Source organism: Brassica rapa, chromosome A03 (assembly GCF_000309985.2).
Source record: "Brassica rapa cultivar Chiifu-401-42 chromosome A03, CAAS_Brap_v3.01, whole genome shotgun sequence".
Classification (NCBI taxonomy): domain Eukaryota; kingdom Viridiplantae; phylum Streptophyta; class Magnoliopsida; order Brassicales; family Brassicaceae; genus Brassica; species Brassica rapa.
Window position 1 is genome coordinate 31,068,776 of NC_024797.2, and position 16,570 is coordinate 31,085,345.

At 37.1% G+C, this 16,570-nt stretch overlaps 1 protein-coding gene and 2 long non-coding RNA genes across 3 annotated transcripts; 2 read left to right on the forward strand and 1 right to left on the reverse strand.

Annotated features, from left to right (window-relative positions):
- The first annotated feature begins 1,433 nt into the window (after positions 1-1,433).
- LOC103862649 (F-box/kelch-repeat protein At4g39240) lies at positions 1,434-2,146 on the forward strand. Its single transcript, XM_033287468.1, has 2 exons — positions 1,434-2,020; positions 2,068-2,146. The coding sequence occupies exons 1-2, from the start codon at positions 1,434-1,436 to the stop codon at positions 2,144-2,146; spliced, it is 666 nt and encodes a 221-aa protein (XP_033143359.1).
- A 14-nt stretch (positions 2,147-2,160) lies between these two features.
- On the forward strand, positions 2,161-11,383 carry LOC117132465. Its single transcript, XR_004456028.1, has 2 exons — positions 2,161-8,632; positions 9,623-11,383. It is a non-coding gene; the product is annotated as an uncharacterized LOC117132465 (long non-coding RNA).
- A 30-nt stretch (positions 11,384-11,413) lies between these two features.
- LOC103862327 lies at positions 11,414-12,060 on the reverse strand. The gene is made up of 2 exons (XR_004456027.1): positions 11,785-12,060; positions 11,414-11,710 (listed from the first exon to the last, which is right to left on the reverse strand). It is a non-coding gene; the product is annotated as an uncharacterized LOC103862327 (long non-coding RNA).
- Positions 12,061-16,570: the final 4,510 nt, after the last annotated feature.

Consider the following 16,570-nt stretch of genomic DNA (forward strand, 5'->3'; position numbering starts at 1 on the left):
CTTCAGCACCCTTCTCCGAACGACGGCATCGTCGGTTGTGAGATTCTCTTCGTGCTGCCGGTTAAGTATCTCTCGGGTTAGCTAGCGAGTTTGGGTTGTGATTCTTTGGGCTGTTTATGACGTTTGAGTTCTCCAGAAGCTGCAGGAGCCGTGTGTTTCAAGGTTTGAGGGCGCCTTTCTCTCCGGTAGCTCGTGGCGACTGGTAGCTCTCTCTGTTGTCGATTCGCTTTCTGGTCCTTCGCGCTAAAGTTGAAGTTTTGTTCATTGTCAGCTTCTTCTTTGCTTCATTAGTTTTTCGTTGCTTAGATCCCTTTTGTTTAGTTTATTCATGTTCTTCTGCTACTAGTTCGCTGTGTATCGTCTGTAAAAAATTGAAAAGTTGGTATAATAATTTAATATTTTACCCAAAAAAAAACGTGACCACATGCATGACAGTAATTCCTTATTAAGATTGACGTCGTTGTATTGTAAGTGCAATTTAATGCTTTATTTGATTGTAGAATTTCGTCAATTGTGCAGTCAATCGGATTTCGTCAAAATTTAGAAAAAGGTTAAAGAGAACTGTCACGTGTTCCAAGGGTGATGTTCCCAGCTTCATGTGCGTTTCTTTAATTTGATTTACCTAAATTTCATATATATATCGTTCAGCCCAATACATGACTTTAATAAGATAAACCCATAATTAAGATCCAAGGGACCCAATGAAAGGTTAGAGTTAGTCGGCGGAGGGAGATAAAACAGCTTCGTAGAACTATAGAGATCGGTCGCAAATGTGAAGGATAGGGTGATGAATGATCAATGCATGCAACAGACTTGTCAGTCGGCTAGCCATAGTTGCAGAAGTGGTTTCTATAATTATCATTGGTTCTCTCAGTTCCGAGGGTGATGTTCGTAGCTTCATGTGCGATTCTATAATAATCATTGTAAACTTATATCTTCGTTTCTTCCGTGTGCGTATCATGCTACTATTTGTAAAAAATGTCCCGTTTGGGAAGGTGGAATGAATAAGGAAAAAGTTTTTTTTTTTAAACTGTTGCGTGTTACTTTATTAAAACAAATATGTTCTTGGTCAGACAAATGAGGAAGGCGTTGGTTAGATGAGATTAAAGTGTAGCAAAATGAGAAAATTTTATAGGGTTTACGCTAGCAAGTAACGTGACCACATGCATGCATGACAGTAATTTCTTAGTAAGATTGACGCCGGTGTGTTGTAACTGCAATTTAGTGATTGCGTAAGCAAATCGGGTTCGTTAATACTTTTTGTTACTTTCATTAAGCAAATAGGCAAATAGGGAAAACTAATTGACGATCCGGATCATTTCCACGTCCACTAGTAGATAAAAGTAGTAAACGATCGAGATTATAAATAAGCTATATGGTATTGTTCTGAAAACTCACGAACTGATCGAGCTCATAATTAAAATCACGAAAAAATGAATTCTTCTCTTTCAACTTCCCCTCTCTCCAACTCGGGAGATAACCAAACCTCAGAGAACCCACCATTTCCAAAGGATATAATCGATAGTATTGTGGCACGTTTACCCATATACCTACACCCGATAGTCCGCCAAGTGTCCAAAGACATCAAGAATTTTGTGGACACCAAGAGTGTATACACGAAACGGTTAGAAATCTCACGCGCAGAACCTCTACTCTATATTTGCTTGAGAAGTCACATAATTAGCAAGCGAAGGGACTGGTACGAGCTTACCAAGAAGGCTTACAATGAGAAGTTTATCTTGCGTTCTGTTGGGCTATTCCATGGTATACCCGGCCGTGAGTACTCACTTGTCACGGCCGGCTCGACGGTCTACGCAGTAGGTGGACTGCACAACAACGAACGGACGTCTGACGTGTTTAGCATCAACGGTGTCTCTCATGACATTGAAGTTCTCCCCAAGATGAAGGAGCCTCGCTTCAACTCCAAGAATGTTGTCCTCAACCAGACTTTATATGTAATAGGAGGCAGTCTTCGTGAAGATTCTCAGAATTGGATGGAAGCTTTAAAACTCAAACCAGGGTCTGAATGGGAGTCTGTTCCTTGTGCTGCCTACAAAAAGGATGTAGGTTTTGGACCCACGGTGGTGATGAATGGGAAGATTTACCACCTCGGCTATCGAGGGGAATGCTATGTTTACGACATTAAGGAAGACCGTTTCGAGGAAGAAAAGGCGTTGGGTGCTCGATTTTATCATGGTTCTTGCGTGATTGAAAACAGGCTGTACGCTTTAGACGATGATGATGGAATCGTTGTGTATGATCCTACTCAGAGGGCTTGGAGCGTCTTAAAGGTCCTCAACTTACCTGAGCTCAAAGTTTTGTCGACTAAGTTGGTAAATTACGGTGGGAATTTACTCATCGTTCACAACCTTGTCGCTAAATCAATATGGTGCACGGAGATCGCATTAAAAAACCGAGAAGGAAACATGTGGGGTGACATAGTCACCTCGAATGAAGCACATCATGTCACGAATGCCTGGGATACGGTGATTGATAACTGTCAGGTTATAGAGATTTAAGCCTGTTCCGTACGTATGTCCATGCCTAGTATTAAGTATTTGCTGCTTCGTTATAATTTAATGTAAGTATATGGTAAAGCTAACGAAATAAAAGGTGTATGCATTGCATTAATTATATTATAAATAAATGATAAAGCTAATGAAATAAAAGGTGTATGCATTGCATTATATTAATGTCTCTCTGTTAAATTATGCACTACTATAATTTCACCAAGTTTAGCAAATTTCGAGACATCATATTTGCAGTTACATCTACTTCGCTCACATTTCCTAATTTAAAAGAATACAAAGCAAAAGAAAAAAATGTACGAACATGATCTATCAAATCCCATTTTTATGTCATTATAGACTTTAGTTGCGGGTAATATATCATTTACATGTATATTCGAGACTCTTATAAAACATGTGAAAATATCAGTATTTTAACGTTACTTTCATGGACACACTTAGGAAAAGCTAATAGATGACCAATCACGACATTTATCAGCGTAGTACCAACTCCGAGGTTTCAACAACGAAAGCAAAGAAATTATTTGTGGAATTGGGTCATAATCTAAGAAGAACATGGAAATTAGGAAAATACCCAAGATAGAATTTATGTTGGCCTTCGAAATAGAGCAGAAGGTTGAAAAGACCGAACAGTCCTTCTTCCGTTTAGGCTTCTAATTTGTGTAGGCTAAATATAGGCCCTGTTCGGAAACTCGCTAGGCGCTACGCGTGCGGCACACCCGGGCCTAGCGATTTATTGAAAAAGCGGAAAAAAATCGGAGAGTACGCGGGGCAGAATTTTTTTGTATTTTTATACATATAATACCATATTTTTATACATAAAATTAACATTTTAAAATGCAGTCGTTATATAATATGGTTTCACAATTGTACAGATAATTTACGTAGCCAAAGTAGTTTTTGATGCATTGTAAATTGAAGAAGTGAAAGGTTTGATCATTTTAAAATCAGATCAATAAAAAAAATTATCTTCTAAAGGTCTTATATTTATACGTTTATAAGTGTACAATGATTCTCTATAGCGTAATTGGTAAGTATGCATTGGAAATGTCGACCTGGACAGGGTTCGACGCCCACTGTATACTGTTATGTTACTTTTACGCATTTATTTAGTAAGGGTAAAATCGTAATTTTGCGTTCGTCTTCTCCCCAGACCTATTTTTTTTTTGTTTGCGGCCGCCATTGTTTCCACTCGAGGTTTTGACGACTTCATCATATAATCAAATAGATTTAGCATTTGCATTGTAAAACAAATACTAATCACGTGTTTCCACTCCAAAATTAACAAAATATGAGCTTTTTCTAGTGTTTACATGATTTGGACAAAGCTGGGTTTTATCAATTCGACGTCCGCGTTTTCTTATTCTATGCTCTAGTCGGAAATTCCGCGTGTTACTGTACAATACAACCGAATCAAGCATAATTGCCACGTTCATCATCCGTAGAGCGTGTAGGCGGCCGCAAAATCGGTAACGCGGCCGCGTTTTTGAACAGAGTATATAGGTTATGCGGGTATTAAATATAATTGGAGGGGTTAGTAATGATTAGTCTAGGTATTTTCCCATAACTTGTTACGTGAGGGTGGCTAGACCAATTTGGGCCAATGAATGTTGTACGTGTTCTGACACAAGTGTTCTGACACAAGCGGTGACGGAAGAGGTGTATGGAAAGTCGGTGGAATCATGCTGGGATCTTAATATTTGTCTTATGTACTAGTACTGCAAAAAAAAAAAAAATACTAGTTCTGCTTTTCTCAGCTTGAAGGTGTGTAGGAGTTATGGATGTCTCGATATGTTATAATAAATAAAAAATGACCTTTTTATATTTAACGTAACGTGTCTTATAATTTATTGACCTGTTAAATATATATATATATTTTTTAACGACCTGTTAAATACATTTATTTATCCTTTAATATATAATGTTGCCAGTGTAACCATTGGCAGTATAGTATACATTGTGTCTGTAATACCCAAAACTGAAGCCCAAAAAGTTTTTGTGTTTTAAAAGGAAATGCTCATTCTGCAGTCCATTAGGATTAAAACCCTAGGGTTTCCTTGCCTTTTCCTATAAATACAAGCCTCTACCTCCTTTGTCTCTCATCAGAAATTCCAGAGCGAAGCTCTGCAGAAAAATCCCAAGACAGGAAGCCCTAGCCGTCGACGATCTCTCTCTCTCTCTCCCCGCGCTGCCTCTCCCTCTTTTCTCTCTCCTCACCGCATCTCTCTCCCCTCTCTCTCTCCTCGCCGTGAGCAGCCGCGAGTGGTGGTGGTGGCCGCTTGGTGTTGTAGATCTCAGATCCCGTTTCTCTCACCTCTTATTTTTAGATCCAGATCCAGATCTAGGCTAAGGTGAGGTGTTCTATTCCAGATCTTGTTCATGATCTTTTATATTGTTGAATGAGGAATTAGGATGGTTTAGATCCTGATTGATGTTAGGGTGATAGATCATACTGCATAAGAACGCTCATACTGATTAAGGACAGTAAATGGATTGTTTGTGTTGATTGAATGATGAATGATTGATTGGTTGATGATCTATTTCTGTTTGCGGTTGAAAGCTAGGATGCTTAGAAAGAATTAAAAGTAGGTTGATAGTAAACGTTAACCGGTTGATTAGATGAATGATAGGACATCCGTGAAATGGTTGTTTACTGAATTGAGTGTGACACGGAGAACGGGTGGCGTCTAAAAAGGAAAGTATGAAAGAGTCTAAAGAAATGATAGGAAAAAGGAAATGATAAGAAAAAGGAAATGATTAAGGAAAGAAAGAAAGAAGAATGAATGATTAGTAAATTACCCGGGAAGGGTGGGATAAAATACCCGGGGAGGGTGGAAAGAAAGATAACGCGGCGGTCGTAGCGTTCAAAAACGGCGGAGATGCGGGGCCATAGCATCGGATAAAAATGGAAGGGTAAGAATAGAGGCGCCGGTAAGATTGAGTCACGCCGAGTTTTGGCGGGAAGGGGTCGTAATACACTGCAAAGGCGGTCCGTACCCGAGGAACTGGGCGATGGGCCTACCAGGGCAGGCGACTTCACAGGAAGCAGCAAGAAAAGGGGAGGAATGGTCCGCTTGAGCTGTGTAGGTCCTAAAGTCCCATTGGGAGTCTTAAATAATAAACTGAATTCTATGATCTGAGTGATGACTGAGTTCATTACAGTGCTTGATGTGTGAAATGAAACTTAATAACTAGCTGATAGGTTGCATCGACTGAGTGTAGTGACTAGACGGTTCTCGTTTCGCATTGAGCCGTATAGAGGCTCATGGGGGAGACTGGTCTAGAATCGCTTCACTGAGTATTAATACTCACCCCTCTTTTCTCTCTCCCATTTTTACAGAACTATAAGTGGAAATGTCAACGGTGAGGAAGGAAATGCACCTGAAACTCATGGGACCAGAAACGGAACACACGGAGATGTCGGGAAAATAGACATGTGTGTCCTAAACCCCGCGCCCTGGAACCCCGGTCGGAAATGGGGAAGGGGCGGGTGTTTCAATTGGTATCAGAGCCAGGTTAAGGTCCCTTAATACTAACTTAAGGGATCAGCGTTTCCGCCATTGTTCATTTTTCCTTTATGGTTCTGTTGGACCCGTTGTAGTCAGTGTTGAAAGAGAATTCGAACAGTTCAGAGTCTTCGTCCGAGATCAGAACAACAAAAATTCCTCGAACCGCGGTGTGGAAGAGTTTTAGAGGCCCAGGAAGGGATTAACAAGGAATTCTAGGACAAGTGCACAGAGGGGTCAGTTGCCTAGCACGACATGCTAAGGAGGAATGGAAGATCGGACATACTAGCTTGAGATGATACGTCTAGCCGACATCACCACCCCACGCCGGCCCGGGAAGGTTAGGGGACGAGGATCAAACACAAGGTCGAGGTGTGCGCCGCTTCACGGAAGAGACATCTCTACAGGAAATAGCGATGCATCGCTCTGACATTACAGTCAAGCTCGTTTCCTATATATAAAAAAAAATGGAAAAAGGCGCCAAGTACTGAGCAAGGGAGAAATGCTAGTGTGGACTCTTCCAACATCAGCAAGGTCAAAACTGAAGGCGACATGGAGGCTGGGAAAAAGGAGCGGGCACGACATGGAGTAGCACTCCGATTTGGGAAGATGACCCTAGAGTAATTGGCTAAGCAGATGAAAACTATAAGGGAAAACAAAGGGTCTCAACTCTAATATCAAGGATTCAAGTCCTTAAGGATAGGCATGGTGAGAGTTTTATTGGTAATAAACTACACAATGACTAAGGATGAAGTAGCTAAAGGAAGGAGCTTCTCGAAGTCGCAACGAGGAGGACCAACTCCGGTTTACAGGGAGTAAACTAAGTATCATCTTACGGTAAAATGGTTGATGGTAATAAGGATCATTGTGGGGTAAGAAAGATCGTCTTGGGGTAAAAAGGATGATGGAGTATCACCATGTAACAAAAAGGTTAATGCTAACAAGGACTAGGAGGGAATGAAGTTCGTGGAGCAGCCGAACGTCCACATCCGGAGACAACCATGAGTCGTCAAGTGCTGATGCCCCAGTTCCAGAGATCTGCAGAGTGTAGGCGGATGTACCAAGGCCATGTGATCTTCCAGTTCACGCCTGAAGTCGAAATGACGCTGCCCAAGATGGGCTGTTGGCACCCAAGGAAGTCAGGATTGACCGGGAAGGTCTTGGACCGTTTAGGATGGAAGACAGTGTGCCAACGAGGAAACGTGCACGTCCGAGGAAGATTCCTAGTATTGAAGCAGACCGCCTAAGGAGCGTAACCGGGGTATGTCGGTGTGAAAAACTTATGCAGGCTAATCAAGGAACACACTCAGTTTGGGAGTACATCGAGGAATTCTTGGAGACAACCAAAAGATGCAAGCCAAATTCAGCGGATGATTGGTGCCGAGGGATTAAGGTAGGGCTCCGCGAGGAAATTCAGGGCAAGCTGCTTGGTGTGTTGGAACCATGGGAATTCGTTCTGATGAACTAGATAGCCGGTCAGGCAGTGGAGGCAGAAAGGGCACTTACCATTAGGGTCGTCGCCATCTCGAGCTCTAAGGAAGAAGTGGAAGTGGAAGAGGATCTGCGGAAGAGATTGATTATGGATGAAAGAACCTCGGGAGAATGTACCGAGCCGTGCAAGTGTGAGATCCTTGTTCAGATAGTGCATAAGCCTCGCCTGGTCCAAGAGTACACTAAGGAGTTCTTAGACATGGCCGAGAAATGCAAGTCGAAGCCTGCGGAGGGGTAGTGCCGGGTTATAAGGCGAGACTCCGTAGAAACATTCAAGGAGAGCTGAATGGAGCCATGAAATCTATGGAATTTGCCTTAGTGGTGAGGATGATAGGGAAGGCGATGGCAGCAAAAATGTGGTTGTTAAACATGTTATTTATGTCACAAGTGCTGAACCGAAAGAGGATCCATCGGAAGATTAACAATATGGGGATTATCTGGAACCGTCAGCTAGAGGTGTCCGAGTGTTTGGTTATGATTCAAGGCAGAAACGCACTTCTTCACTTTGTAGAGACTAGATAAGATTTTGGAAACATCCCGTATGAGTAGGAATTATGTTCTTCCTTATTTATTTGGGAGATTTCGAAAGAAGATCCTTAAGAAAATATTGTGTGCCTCCCTTGAATGTGTTTGAACTCACCTCGGGTTTTGGGATGTTAGTGTTCAAAGCCTGAAGATTGGAATTCGGGGCGAATTCCAATTAACAGGGGGAGAATTGTAATACCCCAAAACTCAAGCCCAAAAAGTTTTTGTGTTTTAAAAGGGAAGGCCCGTTCTGCAGCCCATTAGGATTAAAACCCTAGGGTTTTCTTGCCTTTTCCTATAAATACAAGCCTCTACCTCCCTTGTCTCTCATCAGAAATTCCAGAACGAAGCTCTGCAGAAAAATCCCGGAGACAGGAAGCCCTAGCCGTCGACGATCTCTCTCTCTCTCTCCCCGTGCTGCCTCTCCCTCTTTTCTCTCTCCTCACCGCATCTCTCTCCCCTCTCTCTCTCTCCTCGCCGTGAGCAGCCGCGAGTGGTGGTGGTGGCCGCTTGGTGTTGTAGATCTCAGATCCCGTTTCTCTCACCTCTTATTTTTAGATCCAGATCCAGATCTAGGCTAAGGTGAGGTGTTCTATTCCAGATCTTGTTCATGATCTTTTATATTGTTGAATGAGGAATTAGGATGGTTTAGATCCTGATTGATGTTAGGGTGATAGATCATACTGCATAAGAACGCTCATACTGATTAAGGACAGTAAATGGATTGTTTGTGTTGATTGAATGATGAATGATTGATTGGTTGATGATCTATTTCTGTTTGTGGTTGAAAGCTAGGATGCTTAGAAAGAATTAAAAGTAGGTTGATAGTAAACGTTAACCGGTTGATTAGATGAATGATAGGACATCCGTGAAATGGTTGTTTACTGAATTGAGTGTGACACGGAGAACGGGTGGCGTCTAAAAAGGAAAGTATGAAAGAGTCTAAAGAAATGATAGGAAAAAGGAAATGATAAGAAAAAGGAAATGATTAAGGAAAGAAAGAAAGAAGAATAAATGATTAGTAAATTACCCGGGAAGGGTGGGATAAAATACCCGGGGAGGGTGGAAAGAAAGATAACGCGGCGGCCGTAGCGTTCAAAAACGGCGGAGATGCAGGGCCATAGCATCGGATAAAAATGGCAGGGTAAGAATAGAGGCACCGGTAAGATTGAGTCACGCCGAGTCTTGGCGGGAAAGGGGTCGTAATACACTGCAAAGGCGGTCCGTACCCGAGGAACTGGGCGATGGGCCTACCAGGGCAGGCGACTTCACAGGAAGCAGCAAGAAAAGGGGAGGAATGGTCCGCTTAAGCTGTGTAGGTCCTAAAGTCCCATTGGGAGTCTTAAATAATAAACTGAATTCTATGATCTGAGTGATGATTGAGTTCATTACAGTGCTTGATGTGTGAAATGAAACTTAATAACTAGCTGATAGGTTGCATCGACTGAGTGTAGTGACTAGACGGTTCTCGTTTCGCATTGAGCCGTATAGAGGCTCATGGGGGAGACTGGTCTAGAATCGCTTCATTGAGTATTAATACTCACCCCTCTTTTCTCTCTCCCATTTTTGCAGAACTATAAGTGGAAATGTCAACGGTGAGGAAGAAAATGCACATGAAACTCATGGGACCAGAAACGGGACACACGGAGATGTCGGTAAAATAGATATGTGTGTCTTAAACCCCGCGTCCTGGAACCCCAGTCGGAAATGGGGAAGGGGCGGGTGTTTCAGTGTCCATTGTATTTCAGCAAACAAGAGTTGACTAAGTGAGGTGGATTTGAGTTTTGTCAACATACCGAGTTATATCAGTTTGTTCAAGTTTACAAGATCAATATATTTCAGACTAGGACCGGCCCGCGGGATGTAATTTTAAATAATTAAAACAGTTACATTATAGGTTTAATATATATTCTTATATATGAAACTTTACATATTAGTTTAATTCTGTACATGTTATTGTACGTGGAGACTAAATAAACCATGTTATTTGTATATATTATTATTGTTTGCATATAATTATGTATTATTTTTGAATCAATGAGTAGATCGCAGGAAAAAAATCTTAGGGGTTTCTTACTTTTTTTCTTTTTTTCTGTATATATTATGTATTAAACCTTAATAATGAATATAAATTAATATACATCGCTTTTACATCAGAATATGGGAAGAATACATTTTAACCTAACAATATTTTGGATGTACAATTTTGTTATTTGTTTTTTTTTTAACTATCACTGTTATATTTATGTGTATCTAGTTATGTTAGAATAATTAATACTATTTGGATTATATTTTATGGGGCTATATAATTTGTATGAATAAGCTAGTACGAATAAAACTAATTGTGCTGATTTATTTGACATATATTTGTATTTTTCTGTATGAATAATGTAGTAAGATATATTCTATGGATATACTAAATCATTCGAAACACAGTAAACAGGTATTATAGACCCTGTATTTGGTAACTAATAATTTGACGTATGTGTAAGTGTTAACATGATTTTTTTTATTTAACCGAGAAATGTAAACTCTAAAGTATGACGAAGTCGTCCATACCGATATCTAGGTGGTAGACTGATGATACAAATTATGACTCAAATCTATACCAAAGAACTCTCTTTTTCCTCTGCTCTTGTCACTCATGTTGGTTCAGATGGTGTTTGTCTATCCTTTTACCTCCAGACTTCATATATATAACAAACACACATGTCTTCATTAACAAACGATGAATCTAAGAAATATGTCTGTGACTAACAATGATATATCATTAGACACAAATGCATGCAACTTTGAATCCAAAAAGAAACGGGTCCGTGATTGACACCACAAAAATTTGAAGCGGACTATATGTTAAACCATACTAAACCAAAGAAGGCTGTATCTCCCTCCAGAACATAACCCTAAATGTATGACAGGAAACTTATATTTACAGGTTCGTGATTAACTCTGTGAGAATCTCCTACTCATGTCACGGTTATCATGCATGTGGCAACTGGTAAACGTAAAACAAAACTTGTAAATGGTCAAGTGCCTTTCCTATCGAAACTGGTGTACCACTTAAAGAAGGGCAATAGAGGTGGTTAGTTGTGTACTTAAGAAAAAAACAAAGAATATTACTGCTTAAAGATAATTTTAGACAATAGTTCAGAAAAAAATAGAAGAAGATAACTGTAAACCTTCAGCCAAAAAAAAAAGATAACTGTAAACCTCGATTGTGAAACCTAAGCAAAGCAAAGCTCTAAGCCTTTAACGTAACGATACAAACAAACTCCTTGGTTCTTACGAAAAGATGAGAAAGGGAATTCAAGTATCAAGACGTTCCATCAACCTGAAGAATCTCAGTGTCAAGATATTAGCCAATGACTCTCAGAAATTGAATAGCATGAAAAGTAACAGACTAAACATGATAATGGAACTCATTAGCCGTATATGAAGATCCAAAAACAATTAAGTATGATTCTCATATAATAAAAGCTTGAGGAAACTACGAAAGGAATTCGGCTAATTATCTACTATAAATTAACAAAAGTATAATAAATACCAGTTGAAGTGAATCCTGGTTTTGCTGGTTTGCATAGGATCTAACTCTTTCTTCAAGCATAGTTGCACATGTAGTCACACCCAGCAGACCACGCTCAGCACAGATCCCACCTGATACTGAGAAGATCAACTTATTATCTCTGAAAATATCAGTGCATTAATGCATATAAGTTGATTGTTTTTACTTTTACCTGAGCTTTCAGGGATGGTAAGACATTCCAGAACCTTAAGGTCGCATCTCCTCCTCCAGTTACAATCGTCTTTCCAACAGGTGAGACCGCAAGGTACAACACGTTCTAACAGTTTCAAAACTTAAAGGATCCATTTCACGCAGCATTTACTGTGAGGATCGAAAATACTCCAATTGAAGTTATAAACTTCAGAAAAAATCAGTTATAAACTCCAATCACTAAAATAGCGTCTACCATAAAATAAAAACTTAGAAACATTTCTGCAATTGTTCGAATAATTACCATACGGTCTTCTGCTTGACCTTCCTAAACCAGATGCTGAAGGACTACCAGCAATTGTTGAGAAAGCAACTCGACTGGATGAGAGATGAAGAGAGAAGAGGTTTCAGTTATTAATCACCTAAATACTGAGTATGCTGCCGACGGAAACTACGCCATTGAAGATCTCGTAGTTGGCGTCTGAATTAATGGGATTAAAGACGTAGAAAAGACAACGTGATCCGTTACAGAAACGGCTAGGACACTCGATCGGCAGCATCTCCGCGAAGAACACACATGTTCATCACCACAGATTAGGGTTTGCGCAGTAAGGTGGTCGCTGGGCCAAAAACAAAGAACGAACTTAAGCCCAATCTTTAAACAAAGCCCATCTGATCGCCAAGTTAATGAATGGTAAAGCTGGACACGTGTCAATAACACAAAACTCGAATTAGTGAGCTGGAATCCTAGTTGAACACCCTGGAAAAGATTCAAACTCTTCATTGTACATAAAGATTGTTATATCCAATAGAACGTACTAATCTATTACAACTAAACATTACTTTTCACTAATAAATTATTTGTTATTAGCTAATAACTATTATAAATGTTATGAGTCTAACCTTGATTTGGCAATCATATAAAGTGTTTGATTGTAATATATTGTTCATTGTTAACAATACTTCTATATAATCCTTGTTGTTAATCTTGAATGTGCGCAACTTAAAAACATTCAAAATTTAAATAAGATAAAATAAATTGTTATATGTTATTGGATATATTAGCTGTTTAACAAAAAAATTCAAAAACTAATTCAAAGATGCATATAAAAATACAATCAAATTGTTATATGTTGTTAGATATGTTAGCAAGCTAACAAAAAATTTCACAAATAATTCAAAGATACATTTAAATATATATGAACAAATTGTTATTGCAATTAAAATGGTTAGACATCTAACAATAGTTCTTTATGTTATTAAATATGTTAGCAATCTAACAATGAAATTTAAATTTCATTTGGAATTTATATGTAGCCAATATCTGGCCAAAACTTGTACTGTCTAGAATAAATCTGTAAGTGACTTTCAATTATTTGTTTATCGCGCCAAACAAGTTCTTAGAAAATTAATCAAAATTTTAACACATAAATACAAATCGCTTGATCATCTAAATACGGTTGGAGCGAATATCTTCCTTCCTTTGCAGCTCGAAGAGTGATTTAAAGCTCTTTAGTTACTACTTTTGAGCTAATAATGTCTGCCTTTAAAGACACACTCCGTGTTACAAGAAAAGACACACTCCTTTCTTGATCCTCTTCGTCTCTATGTGGTGATGGTATCTAACACACAAAAAAAGCGAGAATTCACACATTGCAATCTCTTGATGAACCAGTTTAAAAGATTCAACATACCAGAAGAAAATGGTTGAGACCATGATCTCCGAGCAAATCACAACACCCACTCTCGAAAGAACTTAATACAAAGAAACCACATTCTTTGTTCGGAGTTCATAGGTGAGGCTTATAAAAGTGTTTTAAAGAATGTTTGTAGCTCACTGAGATTGAAAGAGACAAGGATGCATTCTAACGAGAATATCCATTTCATCAAAAGCTTCAACAACATTTTGGATCAATGGTCTCCCACACCTCATTCACTTTAAGGGCAATCTTCATCCACATCGACCAGACGGTATAGTTAATAGAATTTAACATAGGAAAACGGATGGAGGTTGGTCCGGAATCCTTGCCACTCATCTCGGTTTCGTTTTTGACGTCGCTCATGGTTCCGGATTTGTCATCTTCAATCTTTCAAAGATGTAAGCTCTGATACCAATTATAGAAAACACAAAATCAAATTCAAGAACAACTTTCGTATTGCTTTAGAAAAGTAACTCAAAAACTAAAGCTCTCATCGATCACACAATTCATTAAATCACTCAACACAATATGCATCTCCTTATATTGGAATAGATGTCTCCTAAACATATTGAACTTAACATATTCCATATTTCCTTTTTCCTAAACCTTTACAAAATCATAACTCAATAAGTTTAGGAAACTTGCTTCTTAAGGTTTCTTCAAGCTTACTCCAACAGAATCAATGACCGTGGCAGGAGTTGCCGACCTCCTCCGCCTGTTGTAACTCAGAGCAGACCCTCTGATTTGCCTCTGTCCATGGTCTCTCGTCTGTTAGCTTAGAGGCGAGTTAGACCAGCTGTTTGTCATTTTGCTGCTAGGATTTGTAATCTGTTAGCTTTAGTTTGAGTGTACTGAATTTGCTAGACCTAATATTTAGTGCCCAAGTATTTTTTTTTATCCTTTTGGGATGTTTAGGTTCTTCTCTGCTGTTAACCATACTGAGATCCAAGCTCATAACTTGTACCAATCTGCTCATTGTTCACTTAATTTTTTTTTTTCATTGTTCAATTAATGAAATTTACATTCTTAGCAAAGGAAAAAAACAACCACAACGAAAGCAAAAGTATCTTTAAGAGTAAAACACAAGTCTTCAAGTAATACACTATTAACAAGCTAGTTACGGGTATTTAGATATGTGTGATTGTAGAATTTCGACAATAGTGCATGGCTGCATGCAATCGAACCTCGTCAGAAGTAAAATATCAGTTTTCGAAACCGACGTCATTTTTAGTTATAAAATGTTACAGTTAATTATTCAAAGTAAATTAAACAGTTTAGTATCATGATTTTAATGTTTGTGACGGAAATGCTGACTAAGGTTATCAAAGGCGGTGGTAAAGGAACCTCGGCTGAGGTGCCCGCCATCACGAGTTCAAGTCCCGGCCACACCGGATTTAATATGGTTTCTTCCGTTTGGTCTCCAGAATCTTTCTCGCCAGTTTCGGTTGAACGTGGTGGGATAGTCGGATGTGGTGGGATAGTCGGAGTAAGTGAGAGGTCCGGATACCTGGATTATCAAAAAAAAAAAGGTTATCAAAGGCCTGTAGACGAGAGGGAAAGAAAAACAAACAAATAAGCAATTTGTCCACACATACACACATAAAATCAATACTTTTAATCTATTAATTTATGATCATATTTTTATTTACTATTAAAAATCATAGTATGACCACTTCAAAAATTATTTAATTGACATATTTGATTATTTTACATTAATAATAAACCAACTATAAATTTAACTTTTTTAATTATAACAAAATCTGTTGAAAAGAATCTAACAAATCTTACTAAAAAATTAAATATTTTATAAAATAAGACATTAATTAATTTCCTAATTAATAATATAATATTATTATAAATCAGTGTTAATTAAATTTTTATTATAAAACAAGAAAATAAAAAACTCTATACTATTTTTTTTATAAATTTTATAATTGTATTCTGTATTATATAACAATAGAAGTGATTTATGAATTAAATATGAAAAATTATATTAAATAGGTAATTTTAAAAAAAAAATTAAATTGTTTCATTTAAATAAATTATCACTCATCATTAAAATGAGTTACAATTCGTAAACTAAAGAATATTTTTATACAAAATACATTTATTAACATAAGTTAAACTTTTATATCTACATCAATATATTTTCTTAAAATGTTTATATACAAAAATATAATAGTATATGATAACCTTTAGTTCATATACTATTTAAAAATATGTTTTTAGAAAATTAGAAAATTTTAACTATAAATTTATTTTTATTTTAATTATAACAATATCTGTTGATAAAAATTTAGAAAATATTACCAAAAATAAAATATTTTTTATAAAATAATGTATTAATTTAGTAACAAAAAAATTCAAAATTCATATAATCTACTCAAAAACTAATTCAAAATTCATATAATCTACTCCAATTTTACAAAAGATAAAATCATAGAAAATAAAGAATAATTTTTTTAAAATGCACCACGAAAAAACAAACTATATATGTTGTAAAAATTTAAGTAATCTAATATTTTGAAATCTTAATTAAAAAAATATAAACCATCCAAAAAATATCCTATATCAATAATATTTACTAAAATAATATGATAGGTGTCACTATGTATAAAATTTACTAAAATAATAAGATTTTATTATTTAAACAAAACAATGTTTTTATTTATAAATCCCGTAAAATGCTAAATGATATATGTTAAAGTATACTTTTTAAACACAACATGTAAATGTAAATTATCTTAAACATATATATTTTCTATAATATAAATAAAGAAATTTAATAATGTGTTATATGCAAAATATATAATTTATAAATAAAATTTGAAGAAGATTTTTTATTTGATTATTTCAGAATGATATTTTATTGTACCTAACTCAAAAATATATTCGTAAGTAATAAAAATTAATAACAAAATAAAATATATTAAAAAAAATCACTATATGTTAATAATGCCGAATAAGAAATATAAACAATAATATTATACAGTTACCCAATAAATAACACTAAAATGAAAATTATATATTTAAAAAAATTGTAATAATATCAAATACATTTATAAAATGAAAAATATTAGCACATATGTGCGGGGTAAAAATCTAGTT

Coding starts and splice junctions, on each gene's coding strand:
- LOC103862649 (XM_033287468.1), top strand. CDS start 1,434: ATGAATTCTTCTCTTTCAACTTCCCCTCTCTCCAACTCGGGAGATAAC. Junction 2,021..2,067: donor GCTTTAAAACTCAAACCAGG/GTCTGAATGGGA, acceptor AAAAGGATGTAG/GTTTTGGACCCACGGTGGTG.